Below are 20,958 nucleotides of genomic sequence, written 5' to 3' on the forward strand. Positions count from 1 at the left end.
TTCATAAGCCAACTGCTTACTTGAGAATAACAAATAGCCTCTGTAGTCTCTCTGCACTAGATTTAGTTGTAGATTCTTTGAAATAGCTTGTGCTATTCACTGTCAAATATCAGGACTAGGAGTCATTGAAGGGGCAATTTCATTACTCTGAAATCAATGTTGCTGGATTTTGGCTTCTTGCAAAAATTGAAAATATTCAGCAAATTTCTACTTACGCTCTTGGTTGTGCTTATTAGGCAGCTACTCTGTTTTAAGTATCATATTATGTGTAGAAATAATAATTCTGATGCTGTTTTAAATGTTAATGTCTAAGATCTTGTGTTCATGCAGAAAACTGTTTTGTACCAACCTCGGAGATCATTGCTGTAGAAGAAACTGAACTTAGCAAGAAACAGCGTAATATTGGCAAATGGCAAAAAATGGCAAAGCCACATGCTTTCACAGGTAAGGCAGATACAGTCTCAGGGGGCTTATGCTAATTGCTTTGTTGGAAGCTCATTAGGGCAGACTCAAAGGGAATCTTCAGAATTTTTTTAAACAGAAGTGATGAGTTTTAGAAAAACAACCGCCCCAGCCAAAAAAAGCTCCAACCAAAACCAAAACATGCTCCCCTCCCCCGCCGCCCAAAAAAAATCCACCCATTTACATTTAAAGATCTTTATTTTGGAAAACAAAACCCTTCCTTTAAGAACACATACTGTGTTTGGTTATTTAATGATAACTACTCTGCTCTGGTGAGACCTCACTTGGAGTACAGTGTCCAGCTTGGGAGTCCTCAACACAAGAAGGACATTGAAGTGCTGGAGTGGATCCAGAGGAAGTTCCACAAAGATGATCAAAGGGCTGGAGTACCTCTCCTATGGAGATAGGCTGAGAGAGTTGGAGTTCTTCAGCCTGGAGAAGAGAAGGCTGTGGGGGGACCTTATAGCGACCTTCCAGTACCTGAAGGGTGCCTATAAGAAAGCTGGCATGGGTATGTACAAATAGGATGAGGGGTAATGGTTTTAAACTAGAAAAGGGTAGATTTAGGTAGAATAGTAGGAAAAAGCTTTTCAATATGAGGGTGGTAGATCACTGGAACAGATTGCCCAGAGAGGTGGTGGAGGCCCAACCCCTGGAGATATTCAAGGTCAGGCTTGATGGGGCTCTGAGCAACCTGATCTGGTAACATTGTCCCTGCTTCCTGCAAGGGGGTTGGGCTGGATGATCTTCAGAGGTCCCTTCCAACCCAATACAGACTATGATTCTGTGATTCTAACTAACGTCTTGCATGTCTGCTGCTGAATGACTCTGCAGCAGGACACTTGCTTTCTACTACTTGATTAAAAAAATCCAGAGAAAGCCTGGAAAAATGAGTTCTAAATATTTGGATTTTTAAAAAATTATCCCTAACCATCAGAATGTGTGCATGTGAAGGTTCTTTGTATTATTGACTGCATTCTTAAAACAAAGTTCCAGGAAAAAAAAATTCTGATTGGTTTGGGGAAAGAGAGGTGACTTCTGTGCTGCAAAGCTGGGCAAATGTGGTTGCCCCCATGCCGAAGTTTTACATTGTGGAGTACTTTCCTCACATTTAGTCTTTCAGTTATAGTGACTGATGGTACTGTAAATTGAAAGGTCTGATGCTTCTTGTCTCACCAGCCTAGTTCTTAATGCACAAAAAATATATACATCTTTTTTTCTCTGACTTTAACTTTATGAAATTAATTTCATCCTGTTGGTTACATGGGAGGTGAAGTGAGGGTTTGGCTTATCTTCTTAAGCTTATGGCATTTCAGATTATGCAGACACTGCAGGTTTCAATAAGGATAAAATTATATGTAAGCTAAGTGAACTTTTGTACAGGTATGTCTATAATCAGATTACGGAAAATGGATGATATGTGGTTTAAAGTTTTATGTTTGGGTATCTGCTGTAAGGTAATGACCTACACCAATTGATTTCATTTGTGTTTTCATTTTGACTTTTTACAAATGTCCTGTTCGCACTCTGAATGCTTCTGTCATTTGCAGAAATGTGTAAATGTCATGGGGGTTAATTACCACTTACTGCCAAAGGTAGATATTTTTGAGATCTCTCTGCAGTGCATTTGCCATTTCTCTGAACTGTCTCATTGTGCCCTTTTTTTTTCCCATTTAAATAGTGTATTATGTGAAGAAAGCGCGAAATCACCGCTGGCGGTGCAGCGATGTGACATTCTGGTGTGTTGATGAGCACTTGTGCAATCAGTGGATACAGGCGCTGAAAGAATTACTTGAAATGGACAGTAAGTTTGACTAAACTACTAACATTTGCAGCATCGCTTTACAGGCTTGTGTGTCAGTATTATTTTGATATACTTGCTTTTTTGAACTCTTAAGAGCAGCTTGTGCGTAAAAGTTGAGGGAGCTGAGAATTGCCATTTCCTGTTCTACTTAGCTTCTTTGCTTCTTGTATATTCACTAAGTTTTACTGGGTGTTTTACTCTGATCAGTCAGGACTGTAGGTGCTTAGAATTTTTCCCGGATGTAAATTATTTTCACAAAATAGGGACATGTTAGAAACTTAGCAAAGGCTTTAAATGACTGTAACTTTGGAGAAAGTAAGGGGCAGATGTAAGCTCAGAGATTTGAGGTTCTCTGAAGATCTGAGGACAATTGTAGCAATTTTAAGATTTATGGGTGGCTTTTTGTGTCTCTGTCTTACCTTTCCAGCCTCTCTCATCAACAATGTGCCTTATGTACTAAGAGTTCCCATTAATCATTTCTGGGACTCTTGGACATCTACTTCTTGGAAGACTAAAAGTAGTTTTGCAGGAGTGATTCCTGAAAGAGATACCTTGATAGATGTCAGGGGTCCATGGGGCCAGAGCAACCTAATGAGTGAAGGGAGGTCGAGGGAGGCCATAGCACAAGCAGTGCCCTCTCCAGCCAGGGTGCAGTCCCACTGAATATGAGCAGGGTGGGCAGAGCAGGGCTGGGGAAAGCAGCAGGACCCCTTTACAGCCCAGTTGAGACAAAGTAGTCGGGTCCATCCAGAGAGGCAGATATGAGCAGCAGGAGATGGGGCTGGAGGCAGGACTGGAAATAAGCTACCTACAGGGTAGTTCTGAGGTCCATCTGAGACACCCAGCTGGAGAAGGGATTGGATAAAAGTATACCTGCACTGTGACTCAAGCAAATGGTTAAGGCTCACAGAATAAAAATGGTTATTCAACAAAAAATGTTCTTCTAAATAGGCATTGGAAGCATGCATCTTACTAACGTTTTTGTTTTGTATACATTACATGAGGTATCTGGCTTCTAATAAAATATTTTTAATCATGAAGTTTGTGCACCCATTCAGTGCAGTTGTGAGAGGTGTGGCCTAGGCAGTCACCTCTGAGTGCAAGTGTTTGTTCTGCTGGGAGCAAACTATTTCAGAGGAGGTAACAGGCTCTTAGAGAGGGTGAATGGTGCTTTGGGTGTGTGACAGCTTTAAGCCATTCAAACAGTCTAGCTTGGTTGGATTTGTTATGCAAATGTGCTCTGTATACTCTTTCCTTTTAAAACAATACTTTAGAATGCCATCTAAGGAAGTGCAAATGCTATAACAGGTCTTTGTTTTGTGCAAAAAGGAGGGTTCTCTAGGTGCAGCAAGTGTTATGGGTTTGTGTATCTGTGAGTACAGAGGTGCAATAATTGTTTTCATTGCCACCACCAATCCATAACTATTTGAACAAACTTGAGATCACTTGATATCAAAGATATTTTCTGGAGGGAAGGGGTTACTGTAAGGCAGACACTTGCTGTTCAAGATATAATTTTGTGAAGTATTTTTATTGTGTCCTTAATACTGAAAGGAAATGCATTTTAACTACCTTACCAAAGCAAGAACATTGTTCAAATAAATTAATGTGAACGTAATTCTGTGTATGCTTCACTCAAGAGTGCCTTTCCTAGTGCTGCCCTTGATTTGTCTTTTGTCTCGTATGCCTGTGTTACTAACGTCATTAGTGGGAAGGTATTGCAAGAATAATACGCATAAAAATGTGAGATGTGAAGTCAGATGAAATAATTCTGAATTTCAGTTGCTGTCTTATTAGCAATTTGTTGGTATCCTCAGTATAATAAAGAGGATAAATGAAGCAGGATTTTATAGCTCTTTGATGAAGAGTTAGTTATAAGAGTTGATAAAGAGTTATAAAGGGCTTGTATGCTCTGTTCACTTTGATGTCTACCGATTTGTTTTTGTATAGCTTGTTGAATTTTTGTTTTGTGTACGAAAGCAGTGTACTATAATATTTTCCCTTACTGCAGAGTCAAGACCAAAGCATTTGCTTGTGTATATTAATCCATATGGAGGAAAACGACAGGGGAAAAGGATTTATGAACAGAAAGTTGCTCCACTCTTCAGTCTGGCTTCTATCTCCACTGATGTTGTTAGTGAGTGATGAATGTTTTAATTTCTTAATAAGCACAATGTGAACCCTTTAAAACATCTCTGAGTAGCTTAAGTTCTCTTTGTTGCTTAACTTTTCTTACTAAGGAAATGAAACTAAGTGGTAGAGAGGAAATGTTTTCTACTTAAAGCATAGGTAGCCAAATAAATGATGACCTTGTATCAATTTTCTGCTTACCAAACTACAACTTCTGGTATTTCTGAGCTATTTGAGCTCTTTGTTTATGAGATATTATCTTTATTCTCTTTTTCAGTTTTACTATTAAAACAAATTGTTCATCTGCACTGTTTTTAGTGTAATATTTTTCTGTATATAGTGCAGTGCATGTCTCTCAGTTCTTTCCTTGACATAAAATTTTTTGAATGCAATTAATGGCCAGGCTGTTTTATGGTCACATTGGTAATAGAATCATAGATATTAATAAATTAATAATAGCATTTTTATAGTTGTATATTATATACCGTTTTATAATAGTAATTTTTAATGTGTTTATTTCTTCATAGTAACTGAACATGCTAACCATGCTAAGGACAATTTATTTGAAGTAAATATTAATAAATATGATGGGTAAGTAACTTCACCTGTTTGGGTTTTTTTGGGGTTTTTTTGTTTTTCTGATATATTCCATAATCTGTCTGTCCTTGTCTCTAATTTAAAATACTAGCCTTCATTCCTGATACATTTATTGCAACAGCTGAAAGTTCTGGGGCATACTTCTTTTTATAGAAGATCTACATTTAGGAGTATCAAAGGAAAACTAAACTGTTTCAGTAAAACTGTTTAACACACAACATACCCAAGTGTAGTATAACAATGTTTGCATGAGGTTTGTGTTCAAAAGATGAATGTAAGATTAATTCTGCTCATCCAAAAGTTGAGTATTCTGTAATAGCTCAAAAGCTACCTTGAAGTGTTCTGTGGTATAGGTGACCTTGACATACATGAGTACAGAACACTGCATCAGTAGCGTTCAGCCTGTGTATAAAAACCATGAACTATTTAGAAACATTTCAGATAGTTCCTCTTGCTGTTCAAATAATGGCAACATCATTTGACTTTGTTTTTACTTGTTCTGTTGTGAAATTACTGTTTTAAAGGAAGACCTGAGTGGTGAAATTGCATTCCATTATTAAATGTGCTGTAAAAGCAGAATATTTTAATAAATAAGCTAGTCATTCCAGTTTCCGGTTCGTGACATGAAACAAGTTTCATGACTGGAAAATCTTGAAAATATATGCAGAACATATGTAGATAAACTCTCATAATGACAATATTTTAAAATATTATCTTGTGCTTGTTGACAGTTAAACTTTCCCAAAACTGTTACAAAAATAAAACACTGTCTTTTCAGAGTACTTTTGCTAGGGGAGTAGATCTATATGTGTTGTCTAAATTGAGTGAGGACAGGATGTTGACAAATTGTGGTAGTAAGAAACTACATTCAGAAGCTGAGTTCCTAGACTTCACCTGCTTTAGAATGAATTGACTTTAAATAAGCAGTTTTAAATATACTGGGATTTTTCTTAATTTTGCAGAAGTGCAAGGATGAGAAACTGAGATCCTAGAAAAACCTTAAATTTAAAATTTTTCCTTTTCATTTTAAGTGATTTGAATTAGATAATACTGGTAGTTGGTGAAATTCCAGTGCGGAGTAGAAAAGGGAAACAAGTCAGCCCATGTCTACTTCAAGCAAATTGATTTTTAAAACAAGTGGCAGTGATCGATTGGAGTGCTACCTGAAGTCTTTTTGGCAGGTTCAAACCGTTTCTTATGGTACATTTTTTTTTTTGTTTGGGTTTTGGACTATTTTGGTTTTCCCTCTCTAACATGACTGAACTAAACAGTTGGCCAGAGAACTGCATCTTTTTTAGAATCTCAGGATTGGGCCTTAATGGCAGTTAGCTTGTGTCTTTCCAAGCCTGATTTTTGTCCCTCACATACAAGTCTGTTCCTGTTGTTAACAGTGATATTAGGAAGGAGTTCTTGCATTAACGCCACTTTTAAAACAACAGATCATGTGGTTATATGGAAGATTTTTTTAAATGGTTGAACTTCATAAAAGCATGTGTTTCTTCAAGTTTGATTGACTATTCTCACATACAGGAAAAGGTTCTTTGAACTCCTACATCTAATTGTTGTTCACCTGTCCTCTTAGGTTGGTTCTGATAAGTGGCTTTTCCTTCATTCAGTGATAAGCTTCTTCATTTAATCTCAGATTCCCTATTTGACAAAGCCATGCCTGTAGTTTTGGAATTAGATACAGGATTCTTTATGATAACCACTTCACTGCTTTCCAAGTATATTTATTTCAGACAGCTTATTTAAACCTCTGTGTATGTTTCCTGTTTGTTCTTCCCATTTCCCCTTATAACGATTTCTTAAGAGAAGAAAATTCTTTCTTTAAAGAGAAGCTTAAAATATTAAAAAATATTAATTCAGTTAAATGAAAATATTCATTGTTACAATGTTCCGATAATGACCATGTTCAGAATAAGTCTGATCTATGAATCAGTATACTACTTTATCCATATGGCTGCTGCACAGTTCTTTGTAAAACTGCTTCAGGTTGGGATTTTCCTAGTTCCTAAATTAGTTCACAGAATGGTTGAGATTAGAAGGGACCATAGTTCTTTCAAAACTCATTTATCTTGTGTACTTTCTTCTTCTGAAGTCCTTTAGCATATGTAGTTTACTGTTACCTGCCTAAAAAGGAAAATACTAGTCCATTAGAAAAATAAACCCAATATGTAGGAATCACTCTGAGATCTCTCGTACAAGAGTTCTTAGCTATGGGCTTTCATATACGTGACTCACATATCGGTCATCTGATGTTTGCAGTCAATTTGGTCATACTGATATTGTGTATGTGAACTTTTTTATCTGTCAATATTTACCCTTACGTTCATATCGCTGTCATCTCTGAGCCTAGGTGTAGTATTTGTTAAAAACAGACCACTACTGCGACAACATCGACCTTGAGCTAATGGGGAAATTTTTGTCCACTTTCTTAGAGTCTACAGAGAAAGATGAGACAGGCTAAAGTTGAAGAATAATGTAGTTAAGCTATGAGAAGAGAAATTAATTATAAAATGAAAATCAGACATCCTTTTCTCCCTTCTCTCCCAGTTTCTTAGGTCTTGACTTAAAGTTAGTGTATATTTTTAAGACTGTCCTTTCCATTAATGAAAAAATGACTGGGATTTTCAAGCTCTCCTGCTAAGCTGAAAATACAATAATATATAAAATTAAATCATCAGTACTTAAAAATTAAATAAACTAACTCGTCCTGTGAAATAAGTGTTTGTTCTGCAATATCTATTGCTGACTATGTGGAAGAGTAAGTATTAGTTTGTGTTGGAAATTATTGCTATAGATAACAGTAAATGTTGCTAAACATGTATGCTGGGTACTGCGTGCATAACTTTGGATTTGTCACGTGTTCCTTTAATGTGTATTTGAATTAGTTTTTCAGTTGAAGAATGCCCATGCTTTTAGAGCTTAAGGTATGCATTTGGTTATTGTGCATGAAGTTTATACTGCTGTAACAGTACTTTACTTTCTAGTATTTGCTTGGCTGTGGACTCTGCTCAGCTTTAACATGTTGAGGATCGGTGTAGCTGTTGCACCGGCTCTGGCTTGAATTAAGTTTGCAAAACAAAGTTTTGCATCTGATAACACTTAGAACTCTGTGTTTCATTATGAATGTTTATGTAGATATACATGACTTCTGTCTGTTTGATGGGCTCTCAGCATGTTCAAAAGAGCATGCAAGCACAGACTTTTTTGGGTTTTGACTTTTATATAATTTATATCCCTATTATATTAATAGCATAAAATATATTTCTGCCTGAAGCCACATGTATTAACTTCCTTTTCCTTTTTTAGTAGAGGTACCCTATTTCTACTCTGTTACTTAGAAAGCTGTGTGTACAGTCCTGTTCATTGTTTTCCTTGTATAGTCAATTTCCACTGATCCTTGTATGTCTGCACACAGCAATAGTGGATAAAGAAGTGGGGTTTTTTAGGTTGCATTCCAATATTTTTTTTCTAACTTTACAGACATGTCAAGGTGCATTTGCAGTTGTGTAGCTTGATTTTTTTTATTTTTTTTTTATTGTGTGCTACTATATTCTGTAAAAGCGGAGGAGGAAAATACAACAACTATTTTTGGTGTGCCCAGTGCATGCACTAAGTAGAACACTTGCCGTGTTGTTTATTGACTGTTAGTGTGCATTCTAATTTGTGTTTCCTGGCAGTGTTGTTTGTGTTGGTGGGGACGGCATGTTCAGTGAAGTGATGAATGGTCTCATTGGAAGAATGCAGAAGGACTCTGGCATAGATCAAAATAATCCCAAAGCACCATTAGTCCAGTGCAGTATAAGGATTGGCATAATAAAGAAAGGGTTAACTTTCAGTTTACTTTATTCGTTTATTATTGAAATTTCTTCTTATTCATAATGTCTTGAATTTAACAAGTGTAAGTTAAGCCTAAGTATAAGATAAGAGCAATGATATTCCATAAAGACATTTAGCTAAAGCTGTTTGTATCCTAGTATAACTATTGATCACATGCAAATTTGGGAAAGGTACTTTGTAAAAGAAATAACTTTAGAATTTAATTACTTTTTTGTGGCTTACTGTGTGTTATTACAAGATAAGTTTTTGACAGTAATACCTTTGCCCATCTGAACAAAATTAGTGAAATTTGCAGATCTACCTGATAAATATTTTTCCATTTCCAAATGCTCCATATGTTTAGCTAGAATTGTCATGAGAGCTTCCCAGTGATCTGACAAACTCCAAACAAATGCAAAAATTTCTCTCTCCAGTTGGTGTCATAGAAAGCATAAGGGAACTACAGCTGAGAATCAGACCTTGGGCTCCAGACCAGATTGCAATTTCTGTCCCCTTTTAGGACATCTGTCCCTATACCTTCACTGTTCTCAATCACAGCCACTTTTTCAGGCAACTCTGACTGCTGTCATGGAGAGGTATTTGAGAGAACTCATTCTAAGAATCCAGGTCTTTGATGATAAACTTACTTTTTATTGACCATAGGCACTCTTCGGATTAATCTTACTGTTAAATCTAGTGTCCTGGGTGTTACCTCACCCTACCCAGTTAATCCCCAAGATTCCTTCAAAAGTGGACACACAAGCTGACTCTCTTCCGGGACTGGATTCAGTGTTGCAACTCTTTAATAGCATCTGCAGTTTTGAGGACTCTGTGGAGAGGCAAATGGACAGTTCAGAGTCTTCTCTATGCTGTTCTCTTATTCCTGTCAGATACTTGAGATTTGAGTTAAAGAAGTGGGATATGAAGTAAACATTATGAGCTTCTAACTAGAACTAAAATGCAGACTTTATGAGAAAACTTAGCACAGGTTATAAAAATACATAATGCACCAAGTAAAATAGTATATTTGTACCCTCAGACTTTAGATGACTAATTCTGTACTCCATGTATGTTTGTGAAAAATGTGTCCCAATCCAAATGGTCTGAATAGTTGCTCAGAAGAAGCTTAACCCTTTCTGCTTGCAGTACAATAAGGGTTAGGTATCTAAAAGCTGCAATGTAAATATTCTCTTACAGTTTTTCATGTTCCTTGTTAGCTAGCACATTAAGGGTTTTATGTAACAGAATTACTGCATTTAAGTATATTCTGATTTTGTTAAAGTTTTGAATTAAAATCAGTTTGTATAATAAACTTTAGAGCATTTCAAATTCTATTTCTGCACTCTTTATTTCCCTTATTTGGGCAACTTTCTTGAACTAAAGGCTTTTGCTTGCATGGATGGTTTCAGAAGATTTTTGCCTACTGATCATGGGTAGTGATTGTCGGAAGACATAATTTAAGAAAATATTAAGAGCTGCTTCTTTGTTGACTATAAGCATGTTAAAATTGAAAATCTTGCTTTTTAAATTATTTCTTAATGCATTTTTTCCGATTGTAACCAAAACGTATGATCTTCACTGATATTTTAATATTGCTAACATGTATCAAGTCACTTCTCTATACTTGGTTTTTTGTTGTGTTTTGTCCATTGTAGCTGTTTGCTATTTGAATCTATACTGCATGCTCTTTTACTTGAACTAATGTGAGGAACAGCCTTGTAATCAGTGCTATGATTCAAATATTTTCTCCAAATCGTTATTTAAATCCCTCAAAAATTATTTACATTGTTGTATAAGGAAGCTAGCTGTGAAGTTCTGTTAAGTTTTTGGAAGTACAGAGGAGAATGTACATCTCGATTTGGTTGTGTGTTGTACAATATTTAAAATGATCCATTACTGAAAATATGGGAAAGCCCTTCTTCACTGAAAAAGGGAGTAAAATCTCTGAACAAATCTTACCCCTTTCTTAACACATCTAAGCCATCACAGGGACCTTAAACTGCGTATGAAATGGCCAAGCCCATGCATTCCAGGGTGGTCAGGAAGGCAGCAAGAGGTTCTTTCCCAGCCTTTGGTGAAGCTGTTCTCTGTTCATCTTTCTTTGATGTGAGGGAGCTCTGACCATGTGTCGACCTCAACAGAACCTCTGGTTCCCAGAGCAGCGCAGGAAGTCTGTTCCAAAATATGTGAGATCCTTAAAAAGACTTTTTTTAAAAAAAAAACAAAACTAAACTGACAGTCCTAAAATACAGCAAGTCAAAAGGAATAATGAAATATAAACAATGCATCTAGGAGAACTTAATCCATTATGATCTTTTTAGTTCTTTATAACCAACCTTTTTCTTAAAATCCTAAGTACTCATCAATAGATTTTGAAAAGAATCATTACCTATAGTTTAGAAATTAAGTTCTAAAGCTTTGAGTGTATTCTGATACATGAAGACAGTTAAGGGGTAAGGTGACACTGAATCAATGTTTCTGCCTTTTTTTATCATTTACTTCATAATGTCAGGCTGTGCTAATGGAAACATGACATGTTGTGATTAAACAGTGTCTGCATTCAAACTAATAATTCAGCAGACAATCTTTGCTCAGAAACTGTCAATTTAATTGTAAAAAGGTTTGAAACTGCAAACAAAAGGTCTAATGCTAAAACACTCATCTATGTGACTGCTTTTGAGTAATTAGCTTTATTTCATAGGCAGAATTCCATTGTATGAGCTCTTTTTTTGTTTTGGATGGTACTTGTAAATCATGATTCTAACTTTCTGGAGCAAATCCCTGCTTGGCCCCATTTTTTTGAACAGATGTGTCTGTTTCCAGACAGTCTTTTACCTTAGTGTGTCTTCTAGTTAAAAAATACCATTCTTCTGCTTCATTATACATTTTTATGAAATGACTTGGGTTTTTTATTGATATGAATAAAGGCTTCTGCTCAAATGGCAGTTTTAACTTCTGAATTTCTCTTAGTTACAGCCACCTTCAAATCTGCCAGTGTAAATTGGCTGGTGGCTGTTGTAAACAGATTTGCTGTTAAGAGTACTTAGAGGTTGGAGTAACCTGACAGAGTTTTGCACTGTAATGTGGTAACTACAAGTCAGTGCACCTATGAAAACTTATTTTTGTTTATTGCGTCCTCCTAGTGCCGTCAAGCCTTAAAAGCGTATTCAGCCATGGTTTCTCACTGCATTCAGAGTGGTAGTATGCCTGCATAGAACTTAAAAACACAGAATCATCTCTCTTATGAAATGTGGCACTGAGATTTCATCCACATATTATATTATTAAAATTATACCCTCTGGAGTAAGCCAAAATAATTTGTTGTTCATAGTAAACCTGGCATAGAGCAGGAGGGCTCTTCAGTAAAAGAGAGAATGGGTTAGGTTAAGTACTCTTATGATCTCAGCAGCTAGAAAAAAAATCCTACTTCATTCTGTGGTGTGGCATAATATTAATGCATTAATTCTTCCAAAAACTAAGTCTGCCAGCCTACCCTGAGAACAAGGGAAAAGTCTTCCAAGCACTAGGAAGGATGGAGTAATGTGTTAATTGCTATTGTGATTTAGGCTTCTCGTGTATCCAGGTCCATCTCACTTCTGTTATGGTCAAGGTATGAGCTCTGTAATGTCTAGGATTGAAGCATGCAGCATGATTATAATCAGCATGTTGATGTGTAGCTGTAGAAGTTAAAAAAGCTAAAGACAGCACAAGCTTCTTATGTGAAGGTAGTATATAAAAATGGTGGAGGGTTCATTCTCAAACTTAACCAAGTGCAAGTAAAATCATGAAGTGTGACTGGACTCTTACACTACTGTCATCTAGGCTGTAAAATTTGTCTTTGAAAATGTGTTAAAGCATAGCATAAAAAGCTATGTAATTATTTTTTAATATTACTCCGAGGGATGTGTCCACAGCCGTCTCTGTTACAACGTTTGTAATATTTAATGATCTTTGCAGCTTAGTTAGCATCTCATTTCAAGGTTCAGCACATCCAGTTTGATATCTGAAGTAACGTTTTGTGTTCTTCTTTCACTGTTTTGAATCTGTTATACTTCTGGAAATGACAGTCTTAGAGCCAAATACAGCATTTAATATGGTGGGACTGCTATGAAGACAACTAAATCAAGATTGCTTTTCTCTGGGATGTTAATTTCATCTCTTAAATTTGCCATTATTGTATTAATCTGTTTTTGTAGTACTATGCTACTGAACTTCTGAAGTTATTATCTACCAAAATAAACCCAGACCAAAGTTCTTCTGAACTCTTCTGTTTTAAGCTTCTACCATTCTGCAGATGTTAAACTCGATTTCTTGGTTTCTGGATACCAAAAGGAAGGTATATATGACTTTGGGAACAGCCCAGGCTGTTCATCCCTCTCTGTAACAGTAGCTTCTACTGTTACTTTTAAGCTTCTACCCTTACTTTTGAATGTGTCAGATCCTTGTCATTTGAAAATCACTGCCCAGAAAAGTCACCATCTGGTTCATGCTCTGAGGATTCTGTGTGTGCTGTAGGAGCACCTGCCCCTGTCAAGGGTATCTCGCATGGAGAAATGCTTGTGAGCACTATGAGTATTTCTTTATTAAATTCACTCTTTTCTATAGGTTTGACATCTAGCTGACTGTTGCTTCTGTCATCTGCTTAATTTAATACTTCCAGTTCTTTGGAATTTGTTTAGTTTTCTATCAATAAAAGTACGGAAATGAACATTTACAGCCCACAGCATGTGTGTGTTCTAGTTTAAGAAAACTTAGTTGTAAGTTAGTCTAATCATTTTTCAGATTATTAATTCTAGCACTTGGATATTTTGTTTTGTTCTGGCTTTTTTGTTGGTCCACAGAATCCGTGGCAGACACTCTTCCATACAACCAGTATGGAAGCTCATTGCTTTGGTGGCTCTATGACCAATTCAAAGCTTGTGAGATGGTATCTGAGCACCTCTCTGCATGACGTGTTTACTCAAAAATATCCAGCAATATTGGCATGTAGAGGGGAAGTCTGGTGATTTAGCTGTACTGTATTCTATGTAGTGCACTCCATCTCTTTGGTTTCTTTTATCTTGCTTTAGCAAAAGTGTTTTATGGGGGAGTATGTACTCGTTAATATTTTAAATACATATCTTGATCATTTCTCCTAGTGATTAATTAAAAGGAGGGATTTCTTTGATAATTTTTACATAATTAAATTTATTTATTTAAAAATTTAGTGTTTAAATTTGGGGATGGAAAGAACATAGAAGAACTTGTCTATATAGCAGCTATGTGGTGGGAGTTGCATGTGCATCTACTCAGAGTGCTGTTTCAGCAGCAGTAGATTCCAAATCTGTTCAAGACCTGCATGGTCTAGAATTCCTGTTTGGTTAGGAAGTGTTCAAAGAGATTCAAATCCTTAGTTGTCATGAACATTTCTGTGACCAGTTGTTTTCTCTTGGGATGTATGTAAGGAATGGTAACAGTTTTGTTGCTCCATACTACTGGCTTTGAGAGAGGGGGGAAAAAACCAACTGGCATGGTTGAGAACAAGGGATGATTTGACAGTTGCTATACACTGTTGGTGTCTTCCCCAGCCTCCCATTTTAGAATTTCAGAATTAATTTCAGACTTCAAATGTAATTTTAGCCCTCCCTTGCCAGTTAACAAATAGAAATGAGAATAAGCTCTATAAATCTGCCCAACAGATAAATCAGCTTTTAATTGACTACAGAAGGGTATAGGGAGCTAAGTCTCTGGTGTTAAAAATATAGCTTGCATAAATTCCCCTCTTCTTCTCCCACCCATAGCGTAAGATTACTTGGAAGCTCTGTTTACATGAAGACAAATGTGACTAAGGTAATTCTAGCAGGAGAATGCAGACAGATAATGAAGAAATGAGAGAGGCTGGATGAAACATTAGGCCTGTACATTCAGCAGTAAAAGTTCAGGTCAGATCTTTTAGTGGGTATTTTTAGTGGCTGGCTGGTTTTTGTCTTTTTCTTTGCAGAAGTAGTGAGAATTTTGTGCTGAACTGAAATTCATGAGTATAGGAGGCAAAGCAAAACTGAAAAAACTGACAGTAAAGCATAGCTTTAAGAATCTGAACTCTATGTAATACTTGCTGCTATGAAACTTCAAATGCAGTGTGATAATATCATGTGTACCTTGTCTGTTATGCTAATGAGAGAAACTGGAGTCCTGTTTCCTATGTAATGGAATATACTTCATATACTTCTAATGGTACACTTGCACCACTTGTAGAGAGAGGTCTCTTTAGTCACGCTGTTTCTTTTGTTCTGCGGTTCTGTTGTGTTTATATTCTCTTTAACTGGCTCTTGGAGCTGCTGCTTCTTCACTGTGGTAGGCTTCTGCTTAGCATTTACTTGGTAGAAGCTTCTCAGGTCCTTCACTAGCAGGGGAAGTGGTGTCCATTTCCTCAGAAGTGAGTTGCAGTGGAAAGGATTTTCTTTACTTTTTCTGGTAACTGTATATGCCCTGACTGTTTTTGAAGTGAGAAAGAACCAAAAGTGGATTTTAGATCCTGGTTGCTCACTCCTCCATTTTCAGTTTTCTATTTCAATTTGATTAGGCCTCAGAAATTAAGTCCTCTACCTGAGCTGCTCTACATCTAGTGTATCAGTAGCAAATCTGAGAATATATATGTAGGCAAAGGAAGTTTTTGTTTTCAGATATCCAGCCTTGACTTTAAAGGAATTCAATTTCAGGGAAGGAATGGTAGAAATTACGAGAGAAATTTAAAGTTAGATCCTGCAATAAAAATGTTTTGGTATGTTTGGCTCTGACTTTCAAGTTATTGCTGCAGAGTACGATTCAGAACTCTACATTAGGCTTGTGGATTGTATTTTACAATCAGAGAGAATTGCCTCTCTCTAAACAGCACCCAAAATACTCAGTGGACATACTGAAGGAAGAGTGGTCTGAAGGGAATTGGTAACAATGACAGAATATAGGTGAAACCTAAAGCTTTCCCCCTTTCTTCTTAGAGGTATTTTGCTCAACTCTGTAAAGGCACATCTCTATTCACTTTGTTCCCCTATATATAAACTAAGTATTTACTACTTTTCAAATGATAGAACTAAGCAGGAGTTTCTGGTTTAAGATACTGCTGGAGGAGAGGATGTTGACAGTCTTTACTTTAGATCACTCCCCCCAAAACCCAGGAGTCTGATCAACTTCTTTTCATGAGATCTCAATTAGTAAGACATCTTAAGCAAAGGAGAATCAGCATATGACTTCCTTCTCTTCTGTCCTTAGTTGATGTAAAAGCTGTAATGTAATCCTGAATTTTTTTTCCTGTGAATTAACCTGTTTCCCTTCACTTACTGTTATGTATTTATTTATCCTGTAGTGAAAGTCTTTGCACTTTGTATGGAGAGAAACAATTTCTACTCATTGAGGAGGCAAAAAAGAAGTTACAATTTAATCATAATATTTATATACTTATTTTGTTCCATAAAATAGAAAGGGACAAGCCAGGGGAACATAATACTTTTATTTGGAGGATCATGCCAGTAATACTTTGTTTTGAAAAGATATGAATTGATAGCTAATATCTTTTTTATTTTTCAGGATCAACAGATTGCATATGCTATTCAACTGTTGGCATTTCTGATCCAGTAACATCAGCTCTCCATATTATTGTAGGTGGGTTGTCACAGTGCACCCTTTTGTTATAAAAATTATTAACATAACCAAAAATAGTAATTCCATTTAGTTCTTTCTATATGTTTGTAAAATATCATGTTAACATAATAGCTGAGTTGAAATACTAAGTTTTTGTCTGGGATTTAAGTGTCTGATTTGAAATTCAGAAGGTTAAAAGTTAATTGTTTTCTCTGCTGTCTTTTGTTGTTTTCAAGGGTTCATGATGTTTTGAAATTTTGTATCTGGTGCATAAGTTTTCATGCTTTCTGGCACGCTTTTGAAAATAGCAGTAAAATACAAAAAGCAGTGTAAGTTGTTGGACTGTATTTCTGTCTTAGAGAAAGCTGTGACAAGTGCACGTACATTTGAAGGGTAATATCTTGTACTGGTTGCTCAATTGTCCCGTGCATTTCAGTGCTTCCATGCCAAGTTAGAAGTGTGGCTTCTGCTTGACTGGAATTAGCTGATAATTCCCTATTTTTGCCATCTCTAAGCCATACATTTATGGAGTAAGGAGGGAGGCAAACACCTGCTCTTCAATAAATGCTTTTTGATATGTTGTCATCAGTAGGGAAACTGACATTGCCACTTCTCGAAGTCCTTTAGTAATGGACTCTCTGAACTGCACACGGGCTGAGGGAGACAGCTTGGCATAGTCAGTGCATTGGGATTTGTCGTGTCCATCCTATCTGCCACATATTGAAGAATCATACTCACCCAGTTCTTAATAATGAATTTGAAAAATTATGCAAGATCATCTTCAGTTATAATAATGTTGCATGAGTGTAAAAGATACAATTTTGAAGAGACAGTCACTTGTTACTGAGTGCTTAACATTTGTAGTTTTAGGAGCTGATGTTGCAAAGCTTTACACATATGCTTCTCTGTTACTAATCTATGGTTAAATCTGTTCAGCGTATGTAGAGTTTAGGCCATTGGACAAGGATTAAAGCAAGAGAGGGACTTAGTATACCATAGTATTTTAGCTGGATTATTAAATGTGCATATGCACATGTGTACTTAGATTTTTTTTTTAAGAGCGTATCTCATTCACGTAAAGAGTTCTTCACAGCAGTCAGTGGTGAAAGGATAAGAGACTGGGCATAAATTGAAACAGAAGAAACAAGAGAAGAGCCCAAACCAAACAAAGTCAAACAAGCGAAGAAACACCATGTCTACTCTAAACCCTGCAAAACCCACCACCACTCCAAAGCTTACATGATGAGGAGCTTACATCAGAGAGGGGTGGTGTACTCTCCCTCTTCCTAGGGTTTTTCAGGACTTGACTGGATAAGCCCTGAGTAACCTCATCTGACCTCATAGCTGAGCCTACTTTGAGTGGGAGGTTTGATAAGAAACTTCCTGAGGCCCCTTCCAGCTTGAATTGTGCTATGATAGCGTGACATAATAAAGGATTAAGTAGTATTCAATAGATGTACAGATCCTGCGTTGATCCCTTCTATAACATCCCATCCTACTGCCACATGGTAAATCAGTGTAAATTCCTCATTATATATTTTTAGCATACTGACTGTTCTTCTCATTTAGTGCTTAATATTTTTTAAATATTAAATGAAATTAGTATTAAAAATTATTTTTCCCTTGTTGCATGTATAAGAGACATCTATGTGAATATATGACATAAATGTTACGACATAAATACAACATATATATTTTTTAAAAAATCTGTAACGTTAAATTCTCTACCATGAGGTACCATGTTTGCAGCTGCATACAAAATAAACCGTAATAGAACCTTGCACTTCTAATCTTCATAGGTGACTGTCAGCCTCTGGATGTCTGTGCTGTACATCATAACAACATGCTTTTGAAGTACTCTGTATCGTTGCTGGGTTACGGTTTTTATGGAGATATATTAAAAGATAGTGAAAAGAAGCGGTGGATGGGTCCGATGAGATACGAGTACTCAGGTAACTTGCATAATTATTACATTCTTTTGTCAGCATGTGAACATAATGGAGCAGTTGAAGTGCTTTTTCCAACCCAAGCTTCTCTGAAGCTTTTAAACATAAGAGGCAGACTGAACCTCATTTTTAAACTTTTTGAGGTACCAAATACATTGGATCACATATAAAGCTCTGTAACCTGGGGGATAACATTAGCAGTGTGCTCACTAAAGTTGTGATGAATGTGACTATATAGCACAGTTAATAAATTAAATTATAGTTAATATTTTAAGTATTTTATGAGCTTTATAAAGAAGTAAAATTTTATTTTGAACTGTTATAAATTATGTTGGAAGCAACCCTAATTCAAATTTGTTTGAGAAGCTTTTTTATTAATGAAATTGCTAGTGCTGTTCTGTGTTAACAGAAATGTTACTAAATGTCACCTACTGATAGCTGCCTAAAAGATAATATCTTTCCTGTGCTAATCACTTTTTAACTTTCTTTCCTATCAGTTAGAGAGAGAGACACTCCTGTCATGGACATTCAGCTAATTTTATGCTTCCAGCACTGATTAGAGAGAAAGCTGAGTGGTTTAGCCTACTTAGCTAATATTTAGACAAATCCTATGCTACTGGAAGGTATTTTTTGCTTCCATTGATTTGTTTTCTGTTACGCAAAGAAGATACAAAAATTTAAGTAGTGTAGTCTAATGTCAAGATTCAGCTGTACAGCTAAGTTTTTACTTGGCTCTTAAAGATATCAAGCAAAGTAAGGACACTCTTGCCAAATGTTTAAAAGTTGGGGGTATTATTTCCATGTCCTTTACAGTCTAAAACTTCATAGCACAAAGAGCTGTGAGCTTGGGGAGAGCAACTGTTGTTTTGCAGTCATTGGAGAAGGAAAGAGGGGAACAATTAAGGGACATATGCAGAGATGTTCGCAATGTGGATTTATAATGACTTGATGCTGCTTGATACCTTTTTTATGTAGGCGTCAAGACTTTTCTTTCTCATCAGTACTATGAAGGAACAATTTCTTTTCAACCAGCAAAGCACGCACTGGGATCTCCACGAGATAAAGATAGCTGCAGAACAGGGTAGGCTAATGTTTATCTCTAGATATTTGACATGAACTATTTGAAAAGGCCTGTCCATATATAGAAATCACAGAAATGTTTTTAACTCAAAACACTTACTCTGAAAGAGGTAAGCTTTTAAAAAAGTTTGGCTCATTAAAGAGAACACCTCATTTTATCAGGTCAGTAAACAAAAGCATAATAAAAATTTTAGCTGGTGTCCCCCCTGCCCCAGTTTTAAATGAAACAAAGTATAACAGCACAGTACTCGGTTTCAAGGTGCTAAGGGTACTGTGCTGTGTTACTGTTAATAAATGAGAAGTTTGGATGCCTCATAGCTTCTCCCATGCAACAGTACTGACTGGGCGGAGGGCAGCTGTGTCAAAAAGAACTGCAGGATCCTGGTGGACAATGGCTGTACCTGAGTCAGCAGTGTGTCCTTGCAGCAAGGAAGGCCCAACTGTATATTGGGCTTTCTAAGCAAAAGAGAAGCCAACAGGTCAAGAGAAGTGATTCTTCCCCTGCACTCAGCAATTGAGATGGACTGGCTGCAGTATGTCAATGTCTTCCACTGTTACAGCAGTGAAATACTGGAATGGGTTGCCCAGAGGTCTTGTGGACTACCCTTGCAGATATTTGGAACTTGATTGAACAAGACATTGAACATCCTGATCCTGTAAGACCTGCTTTGAGCAGAGGATTGGACCACATCAGAGATGACTTCCAACAAATGTGATCTTATGGCTCTGTGGTACTGTTATTTCTGACATCGAGTAACCTTCAGCACTGAACTTAAGTGCCTGTACTGCCTGCAGGGCTGTTGTGATCCATGCCACGTCAGGGTTGTCAGTGCCATGCTGCATTGTGCGGTGGAGGAAGGTCTTGCAGTGATTTGGTATAACAAAAAAGTTGAACTGAAGGATAGTTTTGTTTTCAGGAGCTGAGTGGTATTTTTGCTTTCAGATGTTATATTTGCAAGAAAAGTGAGCAACAGCTGGCAGAACACCACAAGGAACGTGGATTAAAACATGAAGGTAATTTGTAATAGAAAGTAAGATGGTGTAGTATTATACAAATTATTATTTTCAGAATGTATCAGTTTAAGTGTGTGTTGGGTTTTTTTTAAACATTGTGAGTTACTAGATAATTCATTGTTTCTTTAGGTTTAAGGAAAATACATGTAAATATGTGAAAAATATATAAAGTGTCTGTGGGTTTTTTTTTGTGAGAAAGACCTAACTGATATACTGTGAGGTAGTGTAGAAGGTAGTAGATAATTAGGATAATTTTTAGAGTAGACCAGTATTAAAAAATTGTGTTCATTAGCACAAAATTCACCCTATGTAAAGCTGTTTATTAAATAAGTATGAGGCAGTGAACTTGGACAACTTATAACTCATCTAATGGACTTAAGTATTTCTGTACAATACCCTACCAATACTCAGTATATATGATAAATGAGATTTTTTTTTATTCTCTTCTTTCTCCCAGTATGCTATTTTTATTCTCTTTTCCCGCTA

At 36.5% G+C, this 20,958-nt stretch overlaps 1 protein-coding gene across 1 annotated transcript; it reads left to right on the forward strand.

The window, feature by feature from the left end:
* Window positions 1-330: 330 nt before the first annotated feature.
* CERK (ceramide kinase) lies at window positions 331-20,472 on the forward strand (the record flags this gene model as incomplete). The annotated part of the gene is made up of 9 exons (XM_010194417.1): window positions 331-444; window positions 2,144-2,266; window positions 4,278-4,403; window positions 4,924-4,987; window positions 8,677-8,834; window positions 16,379-16,453; window positions 18,232-18,384; window positions 19,354-19,459; window positions 20,402-20,472. Coding segments are annotated over 9 exons (990 nt in total), but the record flags the coding sequence as incomplete, so codon positions are not given.
* Between the last annotated feature and the right edge of the window lie 486 nt (window positions 20,473-20,958).

Source organism: Mesitornis unicolor, unplaced genomic scaffold, assembly GCF_000695765.1.
Source record: "Mesitornis unicolor isolate BGI_N332 unplaced genomic scaffold, ASM69576v1 scaffold30690, whole genome shotgun sequence".
NCBI lineage: Eukaryota > Metazoa > Chordata > Aves > Mesitornithiformes > Mesitornithidae > Mesitornis > Mesitornis unicolor.